General features: G+C 39.8%; 1 protein-coding gene across 1 annotated transcript in view; it reads right to left on the reverse strand.

Annotated features, from left to right (window-relative positions):
* Window positions 1-301: 301 nt before the first annotated feature.
* The window catches only part of MICU2 (mitochondrial calcium uptake 2), a 129,444-nt gene continuing 106,019 nt past the window's right edge, over window positions 302-23,726 (reverse strand). The window contains exons 9-12 of the mRNA XM_062194556.1: window positions 12,372-12,543; window positions 3,450-3,558; window positions 2,850-3,007; window positions 302-1,117 (exon numbers count right to left, since the gene is read on the reverse strand). Of these exons, the coding sequence (XP_062050540.1) occupies window positions 1,013-1,117; window positions 2,850-3,007; window positions 3,450-3,558; window positions 12,372-12,543 (544 nt within the window). The 3' untranslated portion in view covers window positions 302-1,012. The remainder of the gene's footprint in view (window positions 1,118-2,849; window positions 3,008-3,449; window positions 3,559-12,371; window positions 12,544-23,726) is intronic.

A 23,726-nucleotide genomic window follows, 5' to 3' on the forward strand; every position in this document is an offset into this window, starting at 1 on the left:
ATCTTAATACATTTTACATTTTCTTAAGTGCCAATTAATTTTTAGCATCATTTAAACATTTTTCCAAAATCCAATACAGTCCATAATGCCCTGACCTTGTGATCAAGATTCTCCCGATTACATTCTTTTTAAGAACATGAACCAATTAGGCTGGCAAGGGATGAACATTTACATTTTTTAAAAATGTAGGTTTAAAAAATACATGTAAAATAAAAAGCACCTCAGTACTTTTTGTATCTATGGAAATACTTTATTCTGTTTCCAGATAGGACATTAAAATTTACATATTATTTTAAGACAACTATATGCAACTAACTGAAATAAAATCTATAGGAATTTCTGAGAAAAAAATACAGATGAGAAAAATCTAAAATAAGTCTTAAACTTCATTTTGCCTTTTAGGAACCTCACAACTTCTGGAACTGATACTGCCATGTTGATTATAAAATAATACTTTTTCTGGCCGGTGCTGTGGCTTAATAGGCTAATCCTCTGCCTGCGGCGCCGGCACACTGGGTTCTAGTCCTGGTCGGGGCTCCGGATTCTGTCCCGGTTGCCCCTCTTCCAGGCCAGCTCTCTGCTGTGGCCCGGGAGTGCAGTGGAGGATGGCCCAAGTCCTTGGGCCCTGCACCCCATAGGAGACCAGGAGAAGCACCTGGCTCCTGCCTTCGGATCAGTGTGGTGCGTTGGCTGCAGTGCCCTGGCCGCGGCGGCCATTGGAGGCTAAACCAATGGCAAAGGAAGACCTTTCTCTCTGTTTCTCTCTCTCACTGTCCACTCTGCCTGTCAAAAAAAACAAAAACAAAAACAAAAACAAAAAACAAAACAATACTTTTTCTTTCTAGTAAGTTCTTTAATGAAAACTTAGAAATTATTCAATCAGAAAGCAAATACAAGGCACCTTTACATGACAAAGGAAGTCAATGAAGAATTAAGAAGCTAGTGATTGAAAAGAATTCTGAAGTTCTGACATTTGGAGCACTACTTGTATGACACTATATTACTATTATTTTTAAAGAATGCCTTTTCCAGCTTGTTTCCAGACTTCTTTTACTCCTTTAATGCTTTCTTTTTTCACACATTTCCAGTACTCTTGTATACTTTGCTGATGTGGTACCTGTTAACAAAAAGTAAAAATTAAGGCGTTATTTTCTGCAAAGTTAAACAATATTTCATGTGTACTTTACATTACTGTTAACTGCCTCCCTACACTCCTCCAAAAAGTAGTTGAGGGGGGACTTACGTCGTGAACAGTGACTGCAACAGAACTCTGACATAGGGTAAGAGAAACAAAGTTAATGCGACAGGAGACTACCCTGAAAGTTAACTAAGGAATGGAGGCAGAGTAAGGACGCGTTACTGGATTTGGAAGACAGTGAAGACTTTAGGCCATCCTCTTAATATACTGGCTTGAAAATTTAATTACTTTATACTACCCTTTGGGGTACTTTATGTTTCCCTTGTGCTGGTAAACTTAATCTTGCTAGATAGAATAAAAATTATGACTAAAATTTTGACATACGCTTAGCTAAAATTAAAAAGAAAGAAATACTAAGTCACAATATATTTGATGAAAAACTTTAGGGAGCACTAATCTGATTCACTTAAGTGCTTAGTGGATTACTTCATTCAGTAAAATGGAAAAGTAAAAGTCAGAAAACTTTTGGAGCCTGCTGACCATAGGAGCATGGTATTTCTGGAAATCAGCCAATTGGAAGCAAACATCTACTTTAGATTGTGTATGTTCTCGTTCCTATAATTGATTTATAGCTCTAATTTTTTTTAAAAAAGAAGCTAGAAAGAGTTCCTAGGTGCATTAAATTGTTAACTGCAAAGATGAGTTTAATTTCCAGGAATAAGATTAACAATGGGATGCTCAATGGCTACAAAGCCTGTAAGACATGTTGGTTAATGAAAATAAGGCTCATTTTTCATAATTGTTTGTTGCAGAAAACTGAATTTGCTTTTTTTTTCTTTTAAAGATTTACTTATTTATTTATTTGAAAGGCTGAGTTACAGAGAGGCAGAAGCTGTTCACTCCCTAAATGGCCACAAAGGCCAGAGTTGGGCCAATCTGAAGCCGGGAGCCAGGAGCTTCTTCCAGGTCTCCCACATGGGTGCAGGGGCCTAAGCACATGGGCCATCTTCTGCTGCCTTCCCAGGCTATCGGCAGAGAGCTGCATTGAAACTGAAGCAGCCAAGTCCCGAATGGGAACCCATATGGGCCGGCACTGTAGGTGGTGGCTTTAGAAGGCTTTACTTGCTATTTGCCACAGTACTGGCCCCTGAATTTGCTTTTTAAAGTTGTAATAAATAGCTTTGTTTCCATGATTGGCCCGGTATTCTTTTCCTCATCACTTCTACCTTTCTCCTAGCCTAACGGCCTACCTGCCTTGTGGATTCTCTCTGAGCTCTCGTTTTCCCTTTGCAGACTTCTTTCACGAGAGTGTTTTAGCAGACTTTAAACAAAATTCTAAGTTTGGTTTGTCCCACATGTATACACCAATATGTGAATTTGAATAATAATAATAGCTGAGATTTATTTTATGAAAATGCTACTATTTTCTACTTAACGGTAGGGCTGGGATTTGGAATCTAGGTATGTCTAAGTACAGAGTCCAAAGTTAAATCCTAGGGTATTGTTTCTGAATAGATTCAGATTTTTTGCTTTTAAAGGCAAAGACAAATGTTGTATCCCATTTGTAAAAATTATTTCAGTGAAGTGTACCTCACCATCTTTTTGTAAGTGATGAAAACTCCATTTAAGACTCTGCTTTTGCCCAAACTCTATGTTTAAGACCAGTGTGAAAACATGGAAACATAGTTTTTTGAAACTCAAAAGTTGTTACCCAGAGACCCCGATGCATCCTGTTTTTTAGCACCCCAAGAAACTCTCCGTGACTAAGACATTCATCACCATCCAAATCAAAGATCTTGAAGACGGTGTCCAAAATATTGTTGGAGAGCTCTTGTCCTGTTGCTACTTTCACAGCTCTCTTAAACTCCGCTACAAACAAAACAAAGTAATTCATCAACCACGTGAAACAGTCAAAGGGGAATTAATTCTAAACTTGCATTATTTATAAGTGAAAACAAAGCTCAATTTTTATTATTTGGGAAGTGAAACACAAAATACCACCAAGAATGTATTAAAATCATGAATTTGGCTGGGAAATGCCACGAGAATAATCACAAGTAGACTGTTTTAGTTGAATCAAGTCTTTACACACATGTATTTAAGTACATCCTTTTCCAGAGAGTGAGGAAATAAAAGCAAATAAAATAAATGTTAAATTGGGAGTCTTAGTGTTGTGAATCTAGAATAATCATGTTGAACTAAAAGGCCAATCAATTATTTTACTGATAGCTCCTTGATTGCTACCATGCAGTAGAAGAATTGAGTGAAATTGTTTACAGATGATGAAAATGAAATGATTCATGTAACTTACCTAGTCTGACAGGGCGATGAGCTAAGCTAAACATTTGCATGGCGATAGCAAAGTCTTCCAAGTGAGTGGTAAAATGGCAAAATGACTTGAACTCATCCAAACTAATGCTCTAATAAAACAAAGAGTGTTTATTACAATTTTGTAAATACATTAAATAATCTTATAACTGAGTCTTATTTTCTATCATAAAGCTTGTGAACTTCAATGTCTCCAAGTAAATCTATTAAAATGTTCAGGCCGGCGCCGTGGCTTAACAGGTTAATCCTCTGCCTTGCGGCGCCGGCACACTGGGTTCTAGTCCCAGCTGGGGCACCGGATTTTATCCTGGTTGCCCCTCTTCCAGGCCAGCTCTCTGCTGTGGCCCGGGAAGGCAGTGGAGGATGGCCCAAGTCCTTGGGCCCTGCACTCGCGTGGGAGACCAGGAGGAAGCACCTGGCTCCTGGCTTTGGATCGGCGAGATGCGCCAGCTGCAGCGGCCATTGGAGGGTGAACAAAGGGCAAAAAGGAAGACCTTTCTCTCTGTCTCTCTCTCTCACTGTCCACTCTGCTTGTCCAAAAAAAAAAAAAAAAAAAAATGTTCAAGGTGCAGAGTAAGATAATTATGGGTCGAGGAGATCAGAAAGAACCTCAAGGGTTTTGCAGTGTAAACCTTGAGGTGGCCCCGTGTTACAGACTGAACTGCAACCCCTCCAAATCCCTGTGCTGAAGCACTAACTCCCAGTGTGACTGTATTTGGAGACACGCCCTGCAAGGAGGTAATGAAGGACAGATGCGGCCATCAGGTGGGACCTCCCAATCTGGTGAAACTGGTGTGAGTGTAAGAACAGGAAAAAGACACCACAGTTCACCCGTTCTCCCTATCTCCATGTGTGTGCACAAAGAAACGTTCCAGAGAAGACACCGTGAGAAGGTGCTATGTGCAAGCTAAGGAGAGGGGCTTCACCAGAAACTGGAACCCTGGCATCTTGATCTTGGACCTTTAGAACTGTGGGGAAATGGATTTCTCATAAGCTGCCCAGTCTGTGTATTCTGTAAGGGCAGCCCAAGGGGAATAATACACAGTTAAGAGGTCCACCTCAGTCTGATCAGTGGATGCAACACCGGGTATCGGAGCCCTATGGACCAATGATAAAATCCCACTTCTGCCATTTGTTAGGTGTATGCTCTAAGTCTTAGGTAAGTAACCTTTCAGTGGGTAAATAATTTGCCCATGGTTTACTAAGTGGAATGGCTAGAGTTTGAACCCTGGCCCAAATGACTTCAATTCTTCCCTGTGTGAAAAAAGTTTCTTTTGATACGGATATTTAGAATCATGCTTTATACAGATGTGAGGTATCATTCAATCACCACTGCTCTCAGCTTCTGTGAATTTATGGAATTTTGTCTTTGCAAACTTAAAAAGTTATTTATATGAATGGGGGGAGGGCAAAAGAGGGAAGGAAGAGGGAAGGTAGAGTGAGCGAGAGAGGATATCTCCCATCTGCTGGTTCATTCCCCAGATGCTTTTAATGGCTGAGGCTAGGCCAGGCCAAAACCACGAGCCAGGAACTCAGTCCAGGTCTTTCTTGTGTGTGGCAGGGACACAAATACTTGAGCCATCACCACTGCATCCCAGGGTATGCATTTAGCAGAAAGCTACAATTGGGAGTGGAGCTGGAACTTGAACCCAGGCACTTTGATAGGGGAAGTGAGTGTCCCAGGGACATGGAAACCACTGTGCCAAATGTCTGTTCCTGAATTTTATTTTTAAAAAATTATAATTAAGTTTCTGAGGAAGTAATACATGGTTATGGTAAAATTTCAAACAGGATTAGGGATAGTAAGTCTTTGTTCTGATCCCCAAGAGTAAAGAAAGTAGTTACCAATTCCTCCTGTATCCTTGAAATGTTCTGCTCATACACAAGCAGGCTCATGAGTGCATGTACAACCCTCCTCTTGTTTTACATAGTGGGGACATCCTCTTCATATAGTTCTCTGTCTTGCTTCACTATCTTAGTACATTTATCAAAACAAATGAGTGGCCATTTCTGTATATCATGATCTCAAAGCAGGCACTGGGTGTAACCTTTCTGATACTTGTTTTGCTTACGGGTAAAGAGGTGTCTCCTATCAATGTTGGAATTCGTCCATCTTAGTATAGTGAAGGAAGTTACACATTTTCACATGTTTATTAGTAATTCCTCTTCCTGACCTGTGTCCAGATTCTTAATGGGTTGTGAGGTGACCTCTCACACTGGGAGACAATTCCTCATGGTCTTATATATTGGCACATTTTTTAAGTAGAGGCACTAACTGCCTTTTTGTTCCAGACTCCCTTTCCAAGGACAGTGGACTTGAATACAATGTCTTTCTTAAGGGCATAGGACAACCCTGACCACTGCCTTGGGTAATGAATGCAATGCCCTGTGCAGCAAGTCAGAGGGCTTGCTTACTGCCCAGCGCCCACTGTAACAGATTCAGGTTGGGGTTGGTGCTGTGGTCTAACAGGTAAAGTCATCACCTGCAGTGCTGGCATCCCATATGGGTGCCAATTGGGTTCTGGTTGCTCCTCTTCCAATTCAGCTCCCTGCTAATGTGCCTGGGAATGCAGTAGAAGACGGTCTAAGACTTTGGCCCCCTGTACCTGTGTGGGAGACCTGGAGGAAGTTCCTGGCTCCTGGCTTTAGATTAACCCAGCTCTGGCTGTTGTGGCCATTTTTGGGGAGTGAACCAGCAGACGAAAGACCTTTCCCTCTGACTCTACCTCTCTCTGCCTGTAATTCTGCCTTTCAAATAAATGAATCAACCTTTAAAAAAAAAAAATAACTCAGACTGGCTGAGATGAGGTCCTCAGCTGTCCTGGAAATCCTCTGCTGGAGCCGCATCCAGCTGGGCCTCTCAGCGACACCTCCATGGGAATTGGGAGGCAAGGGGGAACCGACACCAATGTCATGCTCAAGCTCTTGTTATGTGATCAACAGTCCTTTGTCTTGACTCAACAGTGCTGTCTATCCTGCAAGTATCCAAAAACAGGCTAATGTGCAGATAGATAACGCCTTAGGTACTTTTTGTAAGTATTATTAGTACATTGATTTTCTTTTTCTTATAGAAAGCTTTTATTTAATAAATATACATTTCATAAGTACAATTTTTGGATTATAGTAGTTCTTCCCCCCATATCTGCTATCCCACCCCAAACCATCCCACCTCTACTCCCTCTCCCATCCCATTCTTCATTAAGATTCATTTTACATTGATTTTCAAGATCCTGTTTTATAGCAAATAAGGAAAAATCCCAGATCCCTCAAATGTCTTGATATTTATGGGCTTTGTTTTTAAGACCCCATTATTAATTATGGAAATTTGCCTATTACATATAATTTCAGTAGTTCCCTCTATCACCTACACTTTACATTTTATTTAAGGAATATAAACTTCGTGCATTTCATATATACAAATGTAGGAACATACTGATTTCTTTCACTCCACCCTCCCTCCTGCCCGCACTCCCATCCTTCTTCCTCCTCCCTCTCCTATTTCCATTCTTATTTTTTATAAAGATCTATTTTCAGTTAACTTTATACTCATAAGATTAGCCCTACACTAAGTAAAGAGTTCAATAAATAGTATGAAGAAAAAAAAAAAAACCTCTCTTCCTCAACAGTTGACACGACTACTGTTCAACATAATTGCACCTCAAAGTATCAATTTCACTCTTTTAGATTATCTTTTAGGTACACTATTAGTTACCACAGACCAGAGGCAATATCTGGTATTTGTCTTTTTTGGGACTAGCTTATTTCACTAAGTATAATGCTTTCTGGTTGCATCCATTTTGTGGTAAATGACAGGATTTCATTTTTTTTTTTTACTGCTGTGTAGTATTCTATAGTTTATATATAACATAATTTCTTTAACCAGTCCTCAGCTGATGGATATCTGGGTTGATTCCATATCTTAGCTACTGTTTCTCACTCATTTAAAAATTATTTTCTTTTGACTTTGATTATAACTTTTCTGGGGCTGAGGGGAGACAAAATAATTTATTTTTTTAAAAAAAGATTTTATTTACTTGAAAGGCAAAATGACAGAGTTAGGAAGCAAAATCTTCCATCTGCTGGTTCACTTCTCAAATGCTTTTAATAGTCAGGGCTGAGCCAGGCCAAAGCCAGCATCCTGGAACTCTATCCATGTCTGCCACGTGGGTGGTAGGAACCCAAGTACTTGGGCAATCATCTGTTGCCCCCTAGGTGCATTAGCAGGAAGCTCGATTGGAAGTGTGTAATCGTTGGGACTTGAACCAACAATCTCATGTGGGATACAGGTGGTCCCAACTGCCAGCTTAGCTTGCTGCACCACGATGCCAACTCTGGTTTTTAAGCTAGTAATTTTATCAATTTTTCCTTGAAAGCATCTGGAATTTGCTTAGAAAGATAGATATATCCCACTCTAAGATTATACACTCTAAAATGATACAAGTTCCTTCTGTACCTATTAAGTTCCATTGTTCTCTTTAACATTTATTTTTTCATCCATTTGGAATTTATTTTCAAGTAATGACTAACGTAGAGATTTACATTAATTTGTTCCCACAGATGGCCACTGAATTTCCTAATTCCATTTTAAAAATAATTCTTTTATTTAAGCAATTTGAAATACTATTTTACATATACTAAGTTTCCATGTGTATGAGTATTTGATTCTATTTCTGGACTTTATATATTGTCTGCATATTTGATCTTTCAGTTTCACTGTCAGTAACCAATTATTTTAGTTTCCAAGGCTTGGTAAAACATTTTACTATCTTAATATTCTTTTCATATGAAGTTTTACAGCTTGTCTAGTTCCCTCCCAAGAATCCAAAGGTATTTTTACTGAGACCCATTGGTGTTCACTCATATCTGGTTCTTTTCTGATTTCTGCGCATATGAAAAACTTCACTTTTTGGTCTCCTGGCATTTAGGTGGGGTTATTCTGGTCAACAGCCAAGTGTCCTGTGATATTTCCAGGCCCAAACATTTGATTTCTGGAATGTTATACTCTCCCCTCCCTCTTTGCCTTTCCTTCCATAGTCTCTGGGGATGCTACTCCTAAGATGGAACCCCTAGACAGCACAGCCTTTGAGATCTGGATCTCAGAGCAACTATGTGGGCAGGGTCTTCTACCCAACTGAAGGGAGAACTGCTACACAGACATGCACCACATATCAGTGTTTTGGCCAATGATGGACCACACCATTATGTCCATGGTAGCATAAGATTATAATGGGGAGCTGAAAAATTCCTATTGCCTAGTGAAGTACTCATGTGTGTGTGGTGATGCTGATATAAATACACCTGATGTGCTGCCAGTCATATAAAAGTATTGCACATATAATTATGTATAATACATAATGCTTGATAAACCTTTTACTGGTATGTATTCACTATATGTATTATTAATTATTATTTTAGGGCATATTTTGTTTTTAAGAAACAAGTTGACTGTAAAACAGTAAGCTGTATTATGCCAGCAGCAGCCTCATACATCTTGCATTTATTGTCTCTTGATCTCATCATTTTCTCTTGTGCTTGATTTAATTTTGTGTTATTTATCATGGTCCTAGGAGCAATAGGTTATGCCATATACTCATCTCTTTCATAGACTGTAGGTGTGTAGTAGGCTATACTATCCAGGTTTGTTTAAATGCACTCTGTGATATTCAAACAATGATGGAATAATCTAATGAGGCATTTCTGACAATGTATTCCTGTCACTAAGTGATGCATGACTACATTTATAATAGTAAGGCTTCTTCCTACTCAATAATAGGGAATGCCTCTACTTGTCTATTTAGACAATTTTTTAAATATCCATCAAGATTGTAAAGTTTTCTTCATATACTTCTTGTTAAATTTACTCCTGTTATATATATTTCTATTGCAGTTATAAATATAACCTTCCATTATATTTTATTATCTTTTTTCCTCACAATAGAAATAATCTTTCAAAAAGCTACATACAAAACTACATATCTATTCCAAAAACATTTTTGTGTAAAAATACACAAAAAGGTATAAAGTAAAAATTACTTGAAAATTCATCATTGTACACTGATCACTACTACTAGCTTGGTGATCATTTCATATATCTCATCTATACATACACATGCATGCCATTATATTTTTGAAAAATTTATTATTTGAAAGGCAGAGTTACAGAGAGACAGAGGCAGAGACAGAGAGAGACAGAGATCTTCCATCTGCTGATTTACTACCCAAATGGCTACAACAGCTGGGCTGGGCCAGGTCGAAGCCAGGAGCCAGGGAACGCATCTGAGTCCTCCACATGGCTGGCAGGTGCCCAAGTAATTGGGACAACTTCCACTGCTTTCCTAGGTGCATTAGCAGGGAGCTGGATCAGTAGACAGCCAGGACTCAAACTGGCACCCAAACGGGATGCTGGCATTGCAGACGGTGGCTTAACCTGCTGTGCCAAAATGCCAGCCCCATGCCATCATATTTTCTAATTTAAATATATTCTCTAATTTTTTTAAAGATTTAATTTATTTATTTGAAAGAGTTATAGAGAGAGGTAGAGACAGAGAGAGAGAGGTCTTCCATCCACTGGATCATACTCCACATGGCTGCAACAGCTGGAGCTGCACTGATCTGAAGCCAGGAGCCCAGAGCTTCTTCCGGGTCTCCCACGCAGGTGCAGGGGCCCAAGGACTTGGGTCATCTTCTACTGCTTTCCCAGGCCATAGCTCTCTAATATAATTTGTACATAGTACAGCTATACCTTATATATTAGCATGACAATTGGCATTTTATTGAATTCTTATTGTTTTTAATAGCTTACAAACATTTAAACATTTAAAAATTTTATTTTAATTTTATTTGAAAGGCAGAAAGATCTTCCATGTACTGGTTCATTTTCTAAATGTTCCCAACAGTGGGAACTGGACCAGGACAAACTAGGAAATCTAATACCATCTTGATCTCCCATGAGTGTGGCAGGGACCCATGTACATCAAATGCTGCCTCCCAGGGTGTGCATCAGCAGAAAGCTGGATTGGAAGAAGAGTAGCTGACTCCAATCAGGCACTCTAATATGGGACAGGGGCATCCCAAGCCCCTTAACTGCTTTACCAGATGCTTGCCCCTACATTATCTTTAATTATTGGAAAGTCAGAGAAAGGGGGTGAGTGTGAGAAAGAGAGAGAGAGTGCTGCTATTTGCTTGTTCACTCCTCAGTGGCCAGGGTTGGGTCAGGCTGAAACTGGGAGCTGGGAACTCAATCCAGGTCTCCTACATGGGTGGCAAGAGCTCAATATATAAGTTATCACTGTTATCTTCCAGGGCGAGCATTAGCAGGAAACTGAAAATGGGAGTGGAGTTGGTACTCAAACCCAGGTATTTCTTTTTTTTTTTTTTTAAACTTTTATTTAATGAATATAAATTTCCAGTATACAGCTTATGGATTACAATGGCTTCCCCTTCCCATAACTTCCCTCCTACCCGCAACCCTCCCCTCTCCCGCTCCCTCTCCCCTTCCATTCACATCAAGATTCATTTTCAATTCTATTTATATACAGAAGATCAATTTAGTATAAAATACTTCAACAGTTTGCACCCACATAGCAACACAAAGTGAAACATACTGTTTGAGTACTAGTTATAGCATTAAATCAAAATGTACAGTACATCAAGGACAGAGATCCCACATCAGGAGCAAGCGCACAGTGGCTCCTGTTGTTGACCCAACAAATTGACACTCTAGTTTATGGCGCCAGTAACCACCCTAGGCTGTCGTCATGAGTTGCCAAGGCTATGGAAGCCTTCCAAGTTCCCCGACTCTGATCATATTTAGACAAGGTCATAAAAGACAGGGTGAGGATAGTAACCAATGATCCTAAGAGTGGCCTTAACCAGGTCTGAACAATTATACAGCATTAAGTGGGGAAGAGGACCATCAGTACACACAGGTTGGGAGTAGAGCCATTGGTGGTAGAGTAGAGGTTATGATTACAAAGGAATGAGGCTCAAGTGCACTAGACAGGGTCTAGAACAAAGGACAGAGTCATTATTAGAGGAGCTAAGAAAGGTGCTGTCTAAGCTACAAGTAATTTTTCTGATTGAGAGGCAAATAGAACCTGATAGAAGGGGCTTGATAATAATCTGTTGGGTTTTAGGCCTTGTAAGTTAAGAGGCTCAGACCTATCTATCTCTTCACATGGGGTATATCCTAAGGGAGGTGTGAACCTCCTAGGGGAAGGCACTCTGTTGACTTTCATTACTTGGCTGGCCTGGGAGGAGAGCTGGCCAGGTAAAGGCAGGTGGCATCTCTAACAAGAAATTGACAGTTCTGCCTGCAATGTTGCTGACCCTACTTGACCATCCCCTCAGCTGCAGTGGTCACTTTGGAAGTTGGGCTGAGTGAAGGGCTTTTCAGCTTAGAGCCAATAAGATCTGTGGCTCTGACCTAAACCCAGGTATTTCAATATGTAACACAGGTGTCTTAAATGTTGTATGAACCGCTAGGCCAAATGCTCAACTCTCTAATGGTTTTTCAACAATTCTCTTGGGTTCTCTAGGCATATAATTATTTTATCATATGTAAACAAAGACAACTTTACCCTCTTTCAAATTTTTATGCATTTAAAAATGATGTTAATTTGCACTGGCTAAGATTTCTAGAATGTTATTAAATAATAGTGCTAATAGTGGATACTTATTCCTGACTCTACTGGAAGTGCAATTCATGGTTGCTATACTGATTCTGTCTTATTTTGCTCATTAATGCAAAATAGTATGCAAGAAATATTCCTTAACTTGATTTTATATTTAAATAATAGAAAATAACATAGTCTTGGTTAATTTAAAGTTACTTCATTTACTTATCTTGACATGTCTAATTTACTATTTCATCCTTGTCACATGCATAACAAAAGGGCATACCAACCTCTCCTGCCGACAACTTCTCTCTCACATTTTTCCAATAAATGTCTTTATTTTCAGTGTTAGTGAAAAAAAGTAGCCACTCTGCAAAGTCTTCTTTCCTCATGAAACTCAAACCTTTTGAAAACTGGAGGAATTCCATTTCTTGAATCTCTGTTTGTAAATTTTCCATAAATCTGTTGAAATATAAAACTAATATAAGTAACTGGCAGCATTCAATCTTAACAATGTAAAAGGGATGGCTAAACAATTCAGTATTAACTACTGAGGCTTTGGCCCCTGGACATGGTGAGGCTCAACGGCTGTGAAGAGGATTGTGCGAAAGGCAGGACACAGAGAAGCTAAATCCAATTTGTTTCAATCTGTGACTCCCTGTGCTCTATTTTAATTTGTGAAATTATATGTGGCAACCAATATTTTGATAAAGACTTAAAAATTATGTAGAATACCCACAGAAAATAAATTTCATGGAAACAAGTTTTCTCTGAAGTACAAATATTATTTATTTTTATTTATTTATTCATTTATTCATTTATTTATTTATTTTTTGACAGGCAGAGTGGACAGTGAGAGAGAGAGACAGACAGAAAGGTCTTCCATTTTGCTGTTGGTTCACCCTCCAATGGCCGCCGTGGCCAGCGCACTGCGGCCGGCGCACCGCGCTGATCCGAAGGCAGGAGCCAAGTGCTTCTCCTGGTTTCCCCTGGGGTGCAGGGCCCAAGCACTTGGGCCATCCTCCACTGCACTCCAGGCCACAGCAGAGAGCTGGCCTGGAAGAGGGGCAACTGGGACAGAATCCGGTGCTCCGACCGGGACTAGAACCCGGTGTGCCGGTGCCGCAAGGCGGAGGATTAGCCTATTGAGCCGCGGCGCTGGCTTGAAGTACAAATATTATCAAAAATCAAAGCAATTTAAAATTAAGGAGGGATTCTGCTTTAAAACATTAATCATAATTTATTATGTATTAAGTATTTTTCAGATATCAAAGTTGATCGATGTAATCAATAGCTCTGCATCAAAAGCTTAGCTCTACCTAGAAATATTTAAAGTCTTGTAGACAATAACATATGTCTGTATGACTCAACATTCCTTTCTTATAAAAACAACATGACATTTTGATCACACTGTCATCAATAGCTTCCTGGGAAAGCTACAAGTTGAAAGGATATCAGATAAAACATATTTTCTTTGAACCAGAACCTAGAAATGTTATACTTGATTTATTTGTAACCTAAATCATGTGAAAAGTATTATGATCTCCATGAGACTTAATATGTTACAGATCCTTTTATTCACTTTTGTACAAGTTAAAAGATCTGTACTTGCTGTCATGTCACAATTTAAATGGAAATACACATGAGATGTACAAAGAGATTCCTTCTAGTTCTGTGGAGAAAAATTACCATTAAAAATTACTTGCTTTAGATTCTACAATTATCTCATGAACCTTAAAAGCATTAATGAGGAGTCTGATCTCAGCTTCCATTTATGTGGTCAGCAAGAATCTGTTACCTACAGCATTGCCCCAACACACTGTGACACAGATTTACCAATGCCATGTCTCAGGGTCAAAGCAGAATTTTTTTCTAAAACTTGAATCATTCCAAGTTTGGACTGAGAGCTCAACAAAATATTTTACCAATATATTTTGCCTTTGTTTTACTGAGTTTTGTTATACTGTAAACTATGATGACATTCAATTGAATATTCAGGATTATGAAAAGATTCTTTATTTACAAATGAGTGTATAGGGAATTGGGAATTAGAAAATACAGTATAAAAACATTACTTTCCTTAGTTTTTCTTCTGGCTCTATCTGAGCCTCTATCTAAGATGAAATGTTATAAATGTAATTGCTATCGAACTATATATATATGGTTTAAGCTACTTTTATATTAAGTAAATATACATTTGATGAACACGCTTTTCCCTGTAAGTCTAAAATTATACATATTGTTATGACAATAAAATCTAGAACTTGATCTGGACATACATATATAATTTGAAGAATTTATAGATAAGGCCACTGGGCACATTCTAAAGACATTAAATAGTTTACAAAGTAGAGGATTAAGTGGAAACAATGGAGAAAATCTGCTTTTTCATATCAGGAGATTTTAGGCGCTGGTGTACTGGAGATGGTCCATATCAGCTAGGGGCATCCATTGTGCACATGTCTTCTCACCTCTACTCCATGTCAGGAGCTTAGCTGGCCTGGTAGAGTATTTATACCATGAACTGGCAAATGCTACAAATCAAGGTCATTTTTCTTAGATGAGCTAATTGTGAAATATATTTATCAGTGTATTACTGTTTACAGACATTTCTGAATTTGTAAAAATTCTTCATGGAACTCAGAACATTCTAAACTAATAACTGGCATTTAATAATAACAACAACAACAACAACAACAACAACAACAAACAACAAAACCCCAGGGGCTGTTGTTGTGGCACAGATTAAGCTATTGCCAGCGATGCTGTCATCCCATATTGGAGCACTGATTTGAGTGCTAGCTGCTCTGCTTCTGATTCAGCTCCCTGCTGATGCACCTGGGAAAGCAGCTGAAGACTGCCCAAGTATTTGGGCCCCTGCCGCCAACATGGCAGACCTGGCTGGAGTTCTGGGCTCCTGGCTTCTGCTTGGATTAGCTCTGACTGTTGTGACCATTTGGGGAGTGAGCCAGTGGATGGGAGAGCTCTTTCCCTCTGTCATTCTGCCTTTAAATAATAAAGGGTAACTAATTAACTAAATCTTAAAAAAAGTCCTAAAATGCATAACAGTGTCAATAGCCTCCTTATTTTTCCTGTTGAGAAAACTCGAGATCAATTTTCTTCCTTAACCATTTGCTTTACATATGTATTTAAGTCTCAGAATTTTTTTTAAAAGATTTATTTACTTTAAAGTCAGAATTACACAGAGAGAATAAGAGGCAGAGAGAGAGAGAGAGAGAGAGAGAGAGAGAGAGAGAGGTCTTCCATCCACTGGTTCACTCTCCAACTGCCTGCAACGCCCAGAGCTGCACTAATCTGAAGTCAGGAGCGTGTTTCAGATTTCCCACGTGGGTGCAGGGGCCCAAGGACTTGGGCCATCTTCCACTGCTTTCCCAGGTCATAGCAGAGAGCTGGATCAGAAGTGGAGCAGCCGGGTCTCAAAGCGGCGCCCACATGGGATGCCAGCACTGCAGGCAGCGGCTTTACCCACTACACCACAGTGCCAGCCCCTCAGAATTATCTTCACATTAAAATATTTATTAGGAATAAAAAGATCAAATGTACCTCATTGGAAATAAAGTCAGAGATTATTTCTGGTCACTAACTTTAAGGTTAATCATTAGAGTTTAAAAAAAGGAAAAAAATACAGAATAAAAGGCCCCAAAGAAAGTAAGAAAACACAACAAAAATAAAAAGGTACTGATGCAGTGTAAGTAAATGCCATCTGCAGCTGCATGAATAGCCTGAGCATGAACTTTCACAATTTAAATTAGCACCTACTTCACAATGATGAAAAAAAATCAAAAGTCTAGGATATAAAATTTAAATTATAGTTTAGTTTTTAATTAAATGGTTAAGTTGCTACTTCAGTTGGACAATTTTTTAATTGAGAAAGTAAAAAACAGAGAAACAACCAAACAGTAAAACCTCCCAAACCAAACACCCCTGCCCCTCCCTCCACACACTTATCTGTGTAATACACCTTTCTCATTAATTGGTGAATTTCTCTTGATACACGATAAAACCTACTTAATACACCCCTGTTCCTCGGGTCACTTGATCTAGTGCCACTTCCCCGCAAGCCCACTTGATACACCCCTGCACCCCCACTCGCCACCCCTGCAGAAGCCTGTGATCTCCTAACCTTGCAGGACGAGTCAGGGTCGGAATACCACCTTTCATTTCTAGGGTAGATGTCTCTGGACTAAGTCCCTTAATGCTAGTAAGATCCAGTTATAAATAGGGAAGAACCCCTTTCCACTTTGTAAGGACAGGTGAAATAAAATATGGAAAATGCAGGTTGAGAGTACCTTATCTGAAAAATCCAAAATCTGAAATGCTCTAAAATATTAAAGTTTGAGTGTTAGCACTCACTTCATCCAATCAGCCACAAATACTGCTCACTCCTTTCTCATACATAACCACTGGGCTCTCCCACTTCTCCGTACCCCACTGCCACCACCTCAGTCCCTCACCATCATCTCACTTCTAGTAACACAACAGACTCTAACATGACTCTGACCTCTCATCTTGATTTCTTTAATTTGTGAGACCTCGAACTTCCTTATTCTCCTTCTTGGAACCCTTAAGCTGTCCTCTGCTGTTCTCATCATGATGTAAGAAGCCTTTATAATTCTCCCTATTTAACTTCCTGCCTTCCTCTTGTGGCTAGTTCCCTCTTTAACCTTATGTTTAAGCCATAATGAAGCCTTTTACTTTCTGAACTTGCTACATTTTCTCTTGAGCTGGCATACATTATTTCATTTATTTGATAATCACTGGGTTCAAGCAGCACTAGAGTAACAAATTCTTTTTTTTTTTTTTTTTTTTGACAGGCAGAGTCAGACAGTGAGAAAGAGAGAGACAGAGAAAAAGGTCTTCCTTTTCCATTGGTTCACCCCCAAGTGGCTGCTATGGCCGGTGTGCTGCAGTCGGCGCACTGTGCTGATCTGAAGCCAGAAGCCAGGTGCCTCCTCCTGGTCTCCCATGCAGGTGCAGGGCCCAAGGACCTGGGCCATACTCCACTGCCTTCCCAGGCCACAGCAGAGAGCTGGACTGGAAAGGAGCAACCGGGACAGAATCCGGCGCCCCAACCAGGACTAGAACCTGGTGTGCTGGCACCGCAGGCGGAGGATTAGCCAAGTGAGCCAAGGCGCTGGCCAAGAGTAACAAATTCTTAACAATTTTGCAAACAGGGATTCTTTTTGTAACTAAGGAATCAATAATTGCTTTTATGTTACATCAGTTAAATTGCTCTGGGGAAAAAAATGTTCTGGAGGAATGACAGTAAACCTGAAATATTTCTGAGCATTTTTTTTTCTAAAGATCACTGATTCTTAAGCCCATACCTTACACCTTCCACAAAAATTCACTCAAAATGGATCAATGACCTAAATCTATGACCCAGTACCATCAAATTACAAAACATAGGGGAAACTCTGCAAGACATAGGCATAGGGCTCTTAGGAGTTCTTGGAAAAGACCCCAGAAGCACAGGCAATCAAAGCAAAAATTGACCATCAAGCTGAGAAGCTTCTGCACTGCAAAAGAAGCACTCAGCAAAGAGGCAACCAACAGAATGGGAAGAAATATTTGTAAACTATGCAACCGATAAAGGGTTAACATCCAGACTCTATAGAGCTCAAGAAATTCAACAACAACAAAACAAACAACCCAGTTAAGAAATGGGCAAATGATTTGAACAGGTATTTTTCAAGAGAAGAAATTCAAATGGCCAACAGACACCTGCAAAAATGCTCAGGATCACCAGCCATCAAGGAAATGCAAATCAAAACCACAATAAGGTTTAACCTCATTCCAGTTAGAATGACTCTGATGCAGAAATCAACAAACAACAAATGTTGGTGAGGATGTGGCTTTTGGAATAAGGTGCCCTAATCCACGGTTGGTGGGAATGTAACTGGTACAGTGACTATGGCAGTCAGTATGGAGATACCTCCGAAATCTGAATATCGACCTACCATATAATCCAGCCATTCCAATCCTGGGAATTTACCCAAACCAAAAGAAATCAGCATCTGAAAGAGTTATCTGTATCCCCATGTTAACTGCAGCACAATTCATAATAGCTCAGATGTGGAACCAACCCAGATGTCCATTGACTGTTGACTGGATAAACTATGGTATATATACATGATGGAGTACTACTCATCAATTAAAAAAAATGAAATCCTGCCTTTTGCAATAAGATGGACACAACTGGAAAGCATTATACTTAGTGAAATAAGCCAGTCCCCAAAAGTCAGATATCATATGTTTTCCCTTATCTGAGGTAACTAATAGAGTCCTAAAATGTACTGGAGTGAAGTGGACATGTTGAGATTTGATGATTGTTTACAGCCCTAGTCTCTTCTGTAAAGGAACAGTGTTTTCTTCTTCATACTATCTGTTGAACTCTTTTACTTGGTGTAGGGCTAACTTTATGATCATTAAGTAAACTGACAATAGATCTTTATAAAAATTGAGTGGGAATAGGAGAGGGAGGAAGAAGAAGGGTTGGAGTGTGGACAGGAGGGAAGTATTATTATGTCCCTAAATCTATATACAAGAAATACATGAAACATGTATAACTTAAATAAAACTTAAAAAAAAAATTCTAATAGGGCTGGCGCCATGGCTCACTTGGGTTAATCCTCTGCCTGTGGCGCTGGCATCCCATATGGGCGCTGGGTTCTAGTCCCAGTAGCTCCTCTTCCAGTCCAGTTCTCTGCTGTGGCCTGGGAGGGCAGTGGAGGATGGCCCAAGTGTTTGGGCCCCTACACCCACATGGGAGACCAGGAGGAAGCACCTGGTTCCAGGCTTGGGATCAGTGTAGCGCCGGCTGTGGCGGCCATTTGGGGAGTGAACCAATGGAAGGAAGACCTTTCTCTCTGTTTCTCTCTCTCTCTCACTAACTCCACCTGTCAAATAAAAAAAAAAATCTAATAAAAAATGCTCTCTCTGAATTTTAAAGCAGTCAGTCCTTGGAGAATATTATGCTTTTAGTTCCATTTTGAATTTTTTTCTGTAGATGTTGATTGAGTAATCTCTTTGGTAAAGATTAGGGTACTCCAAACTGAAGAAGATATCCTGAAGGAGCAAGCTCGGGAAATGCAAAGACAGAAAGAAGCCAGGGATAGGCAAAGGAAAACTCCCTCAGAAGACAGCTGGTACCTGGAAATAAGCCGTGAGAGCCTCTGAAAACAGTTTCATTTGAAAAGAGTCTGACACAGACTCTTGCTCTGTGTACTTTAATATGTTTTATCTCTTTTAATTCTCAGTGCAACCCTGAGCTTCCTATGTGAGGAGAAAGGATACTGGCTATAAATAAAGTTAAAATGAATAAAAATTAGGAAAGACAATATTATCAGGAAATTAAGGATCCATTTCTTTATTACAAAATTGATTATTACAGTTTATAGTGTTATAGTTTATTTTTGTATTTATTTATTTTTGTATTACAACTTGGCAAAGTGGGCATTACAAGTAATACCTCTCAAATTCTTAAGAAGGTTAAAAGAAAACAGAACACTGTTTCTCAACAGTCGAGGAAAAGGCTGTTAAAAATCCTATAGAATATCTTTTAGGTACTCTATCAGTTACCCCAGATCAGGGTGAACATATGGTGCTTGTCTTTTTTTGAGACTGGCTTATTACATTAAGTATAATGGTTTCTAGTTGCATCCATTTTGAAGAACAGTGTTTTCTTTTTTTTTCATACTACTTGTTGGACTCTTTACTTAGTGTATGGTTAATCTTACGAGTATAAAGTTAACTGAAAATAGATCTTTGTAAAAAATAATAATGGGAGGGCAGTGCTGTGGCATAGTGGTAAACCTGCTGCCTGCAGTGCCAGTGTCCCATATGGGTGCTGGTTCCTGTCCCGCTTCTCCTGTGGAGCTGCTCCACTTCTGATCCAGTTCTCTGCTATGGCCTGGGAAAGCAGCAGAAGATGGCCCAAGTCCTTGGACCTCTGTACCTGAGTGGGAGATCCAGAAGAAGTTCCTGGCTCCTGGCTTCGGATAGGCCCAGCTCTGGCCATTGTGGCCATTTGGGAAGTGAACCAGTGGATGGAATATATCGCTCTCTTTGTCTCTATCTCTGCCTCTCTGTAACTCTGCCTTTCAAATAAATGAATAAAATTTAAAAGAAATAAAAAAAAATGAGAATAGGAGAAAGAGGAGGAAGAAGGGTTGAAGTGTGGGTGGGAAGGAGGGTAGAGTGGAAAATATCACTATGTTCCTGAATCTGTATATATGAAATACATGAAATTTGCATACCTCAAATAAAATTTTTAAAAATGAAAAAATAAAAAAAAAGGTTAAAAGAACGGGTGGTAGTATATGATGCAGGGGTTAAGATACCCCTTGGGTCATCTGCATCCCATATCAGAGTTCCTGGGTTCCAGTCCAGGTCTGTTTCAGATACAGTTTCCTGCTAATGCACACCCTGCGAGGCAGTCAGTAATGGTGTAAGTACTTGGGTCTCTGACACCCACTTAGGAGACCTGAATTCAGTTTTGGGCCCCTGGTTTTTTTTTAATTCTAATTGTTTATTAAGAGCTATGGGTTACCCAAACATGCGCCTACTATTAAACATTCAAATAATCACCCCGCAATAACGATCAAACTTGGTCCACATCATGTCATGATTCCAAAGAATCTTATTTCAACCAAATATTCTGGATCTTGAGACCCCCTGACACTCTTGACAGGCATTCAAAAAAATAAAAAATCAAAGCTTCAAACAATCTGGACTCCGAAATTTCCAGCAAACCCTGGACCCTGCTCTCTCCAGTTCAGGCCCCTGGTTTTGACTTGGCTCAGCCTGGGCTGTTGTGTATATTTGGGGAATAAATCAGTAGATGCAAGGCCTTTATCTCTCTGTCTTTCAAATTAAATAAATAAAAATGAATAAAGTATGTATTTTGCTCCCTAAAATACAGCTACTAAATAGCAAAGCCAGGATTTAAACTGAGGTATCTGTATCCCAAGCCCAGTGCTTTTCCCATTGCATACTGTTACCAAACTCTAAATTTTGGCATTTAATTATTAGTACTTCTTTTTTTTTTTTTATTAGACAGAGTTATAAACAGTGAGAGACAGAGAGAAAGGTCTTCCATCTGATGGTTCACTCTCCAAATGTCCGCTATGGCAGGCACTGCACCGATCCAAAGCCAGGAGCCAGGTGCTTCCTCCTGGTCTCCCATGTGGGTGCAGAGCCCAAGCACTTGGGCCATCCTCCACTGCCCTCCCAGGCCACAGCAGAGAGCTATACTGGAAGAGGAGCAACCGGGACTAGAATCTGGCACCCATATGGGATGCCGGCACCACAGGTGGAGGATTAGCCAAGTGAGCCACGGCACCGGCCCCCAATTATTAGTATTTCTAATTGCTTAAAAAGTAAATGGTTTTAAAGAGAAAGATTTTGAGTTATATCTGTATTTTTTAAACATTCATTTATTTATTTGAAAGGCAGAGTTACAGAGAAAGAAGGAGGGCAGAGAGATCTTCCATCTCCTAGTTCATTCCCCAAATGGCCACTATGGCCAGGTAGAAGCCAGGAGCCAGGAACTTCATCAGGGTTTTTATGTGGTTGCAAGGGCCTAAGCACTTGGGTCATCTTCTACTGCTTTCCCAGTCCATTAGCAGAGAGCCAGATCAGAAGTGGAGTAGCTGGGACTTGAAATGGCACCCAGGTGGGATGCCAGCATCATAGGCAGCAGCTTTACCCCCTTTTCCCACTACGCTACAACACCAGACCCAGAAGTTGGATTTTAGAAACTTATACATACAATATGAACAGCCTGTGAAATGTGTCATCAGACTTTCTGTAATCAGGTAAACACACAATTCTCTGTTACACTGTGTTCTTTTATGAGGACTAAAGGGAACATTTTCCTTCTGGCCTTAAAATAAGGAATAGATATTCTCTTATGCAGAATCAATGATTTTTAAAATTTTATTAAGTTTTAATTTACAAGTTATAATTATATGTGCTCATGGAGTACCAAAATCAGAAAATTTTAATTAGAGACACAGTGAAATGTGTACCCTTCATATTATCTAACAGAAATCAAGAGAGTCAAATTCCAACAGAAAGCTAGAGAGTCAAATTCCTAGTTTAGGGGCCAGCGCTGTGGTGCAGCAGGTTAACACCCTGGCCTGAAGCGCCAGCATCCCATATGGGCGCCGGTTCTAGTCCTGGCTGCTTCTCTTACAATCCAGCTCTCTGCTATGCCTACATCCCATACTAGAGTGCTGAGTTAGAGTCTCTGCTCTGCTCCCAATTCCACCCTCTCACTAATGTGCACCCTGGGAGGCAGTAGGCAGTATCTCAAGTACTGGAGTTCCTGTCACTCATGTGGGAGACACAGACTGAGTTTTGGGCTCCTGGCTTTGGCCTGGCTCAGCCCTGGCTATTGCAGCCATCTGGGGAATTATCTAGAAAATGGGAGATTTCTCTCCAACTCTTGAGTGGTTTCAAAAAACAAATAGTAAAATAAATACAAAATAAAATTTTATTGAGAAAAATCACCCTAGAGGGGTTAAATTACTCAGCCATGTTTAGCTATGGGGTAGGCTGGCATTAGGATGCAGTCCAGAAATTCGGATCTTGACTGGATTCTTCCACACTCCTCAAATCACTACCTCAGAGCTCAAATCTCCTAACTGTCTGGAAATCTCTCTCACTTCAAAATCCTTACTCCCACTACACTAGTTCAAGGCTCTTTTCACTTCTTTTCTGGAATATTCATATGGTCTTTCTCTCTCATAAACTTCATCCTTCATTCTGCTACTGGGGTGATGGGCATCTGTGACCAAGTCTCCTTAGGTGTCACTCTTCAGGGCCTGTCACTGATGAGTTAATTCAAGCTCTGTGTCATGGTGTACAAAACCTGCCTGTCTCCACTGTCGCTACCTAATACTTACTGTTCTACTCAATTGTTCATAATTCCCTTTATAAACCATACACTTTCATGCCTCCATGTCTGCTTCTGCTATTCTCTTTCCCTCAAATGCCTTACTGCCCAAATCAAGTTTGCCTGTTTGATTTCTGCTCATTTCTCAAATTCAGCTTAGGTGCCACTTCCTTCATAAAGGCCCCTTCCCCACCCCCGTCCCAGCAGCTACTCCCAACCTACAACACAGGGTACACTAAGTGATATGTGCTACAAAAATACCTTTCGCTCTATGAAGATCTTGACTACATTTTTTTTTAACATCTTAGTCATATTTCTTGGATTTTATTTTATTATTATTATTTTTTTTACTTATCTTAGTATACAGCAGTTTTACTTATCTTAGTACACATCAGTTTTACTTATCTTTTTTTTTAAACTTTTATTTAATGAATATAAATTTCCAGTGTACAGCTTATGGATTACAATGGCTTCCCCCTCCCATAACTTCCCTCCCACCCGCAACCCTCCCCTTTCCTGCTCCCTCTCCCCTTCCATTCACATCAAGATTCATTTTCAATTCTCTTTATATACAGAAGATCAATTTAGTATAAATTTCTTGGATTTTAAAATAAAGATTTATTTATTTATTTGAAAGGCAGAGTTAGAGTGAGAGGGTCTTCCATGCATTGGCTCACTCCCCAAAATGGCCGCAATGACCAGAGCTGGGCCAATCCAAAGCCAG

Source organism: Lepus europaeus, chromosome 6, assembly GCF_033115175.1.
Source record: "Lepus europaeus isolate LE1 chromosome 6, mLepTim1.pri, whole genome shotgun sequence".
Lineage (NCBI taxonomy): Eukaryota > Metazoa > Chordata > Mammalia > Lagomorpha > Leporidae > Lepus > Lepus europaeus.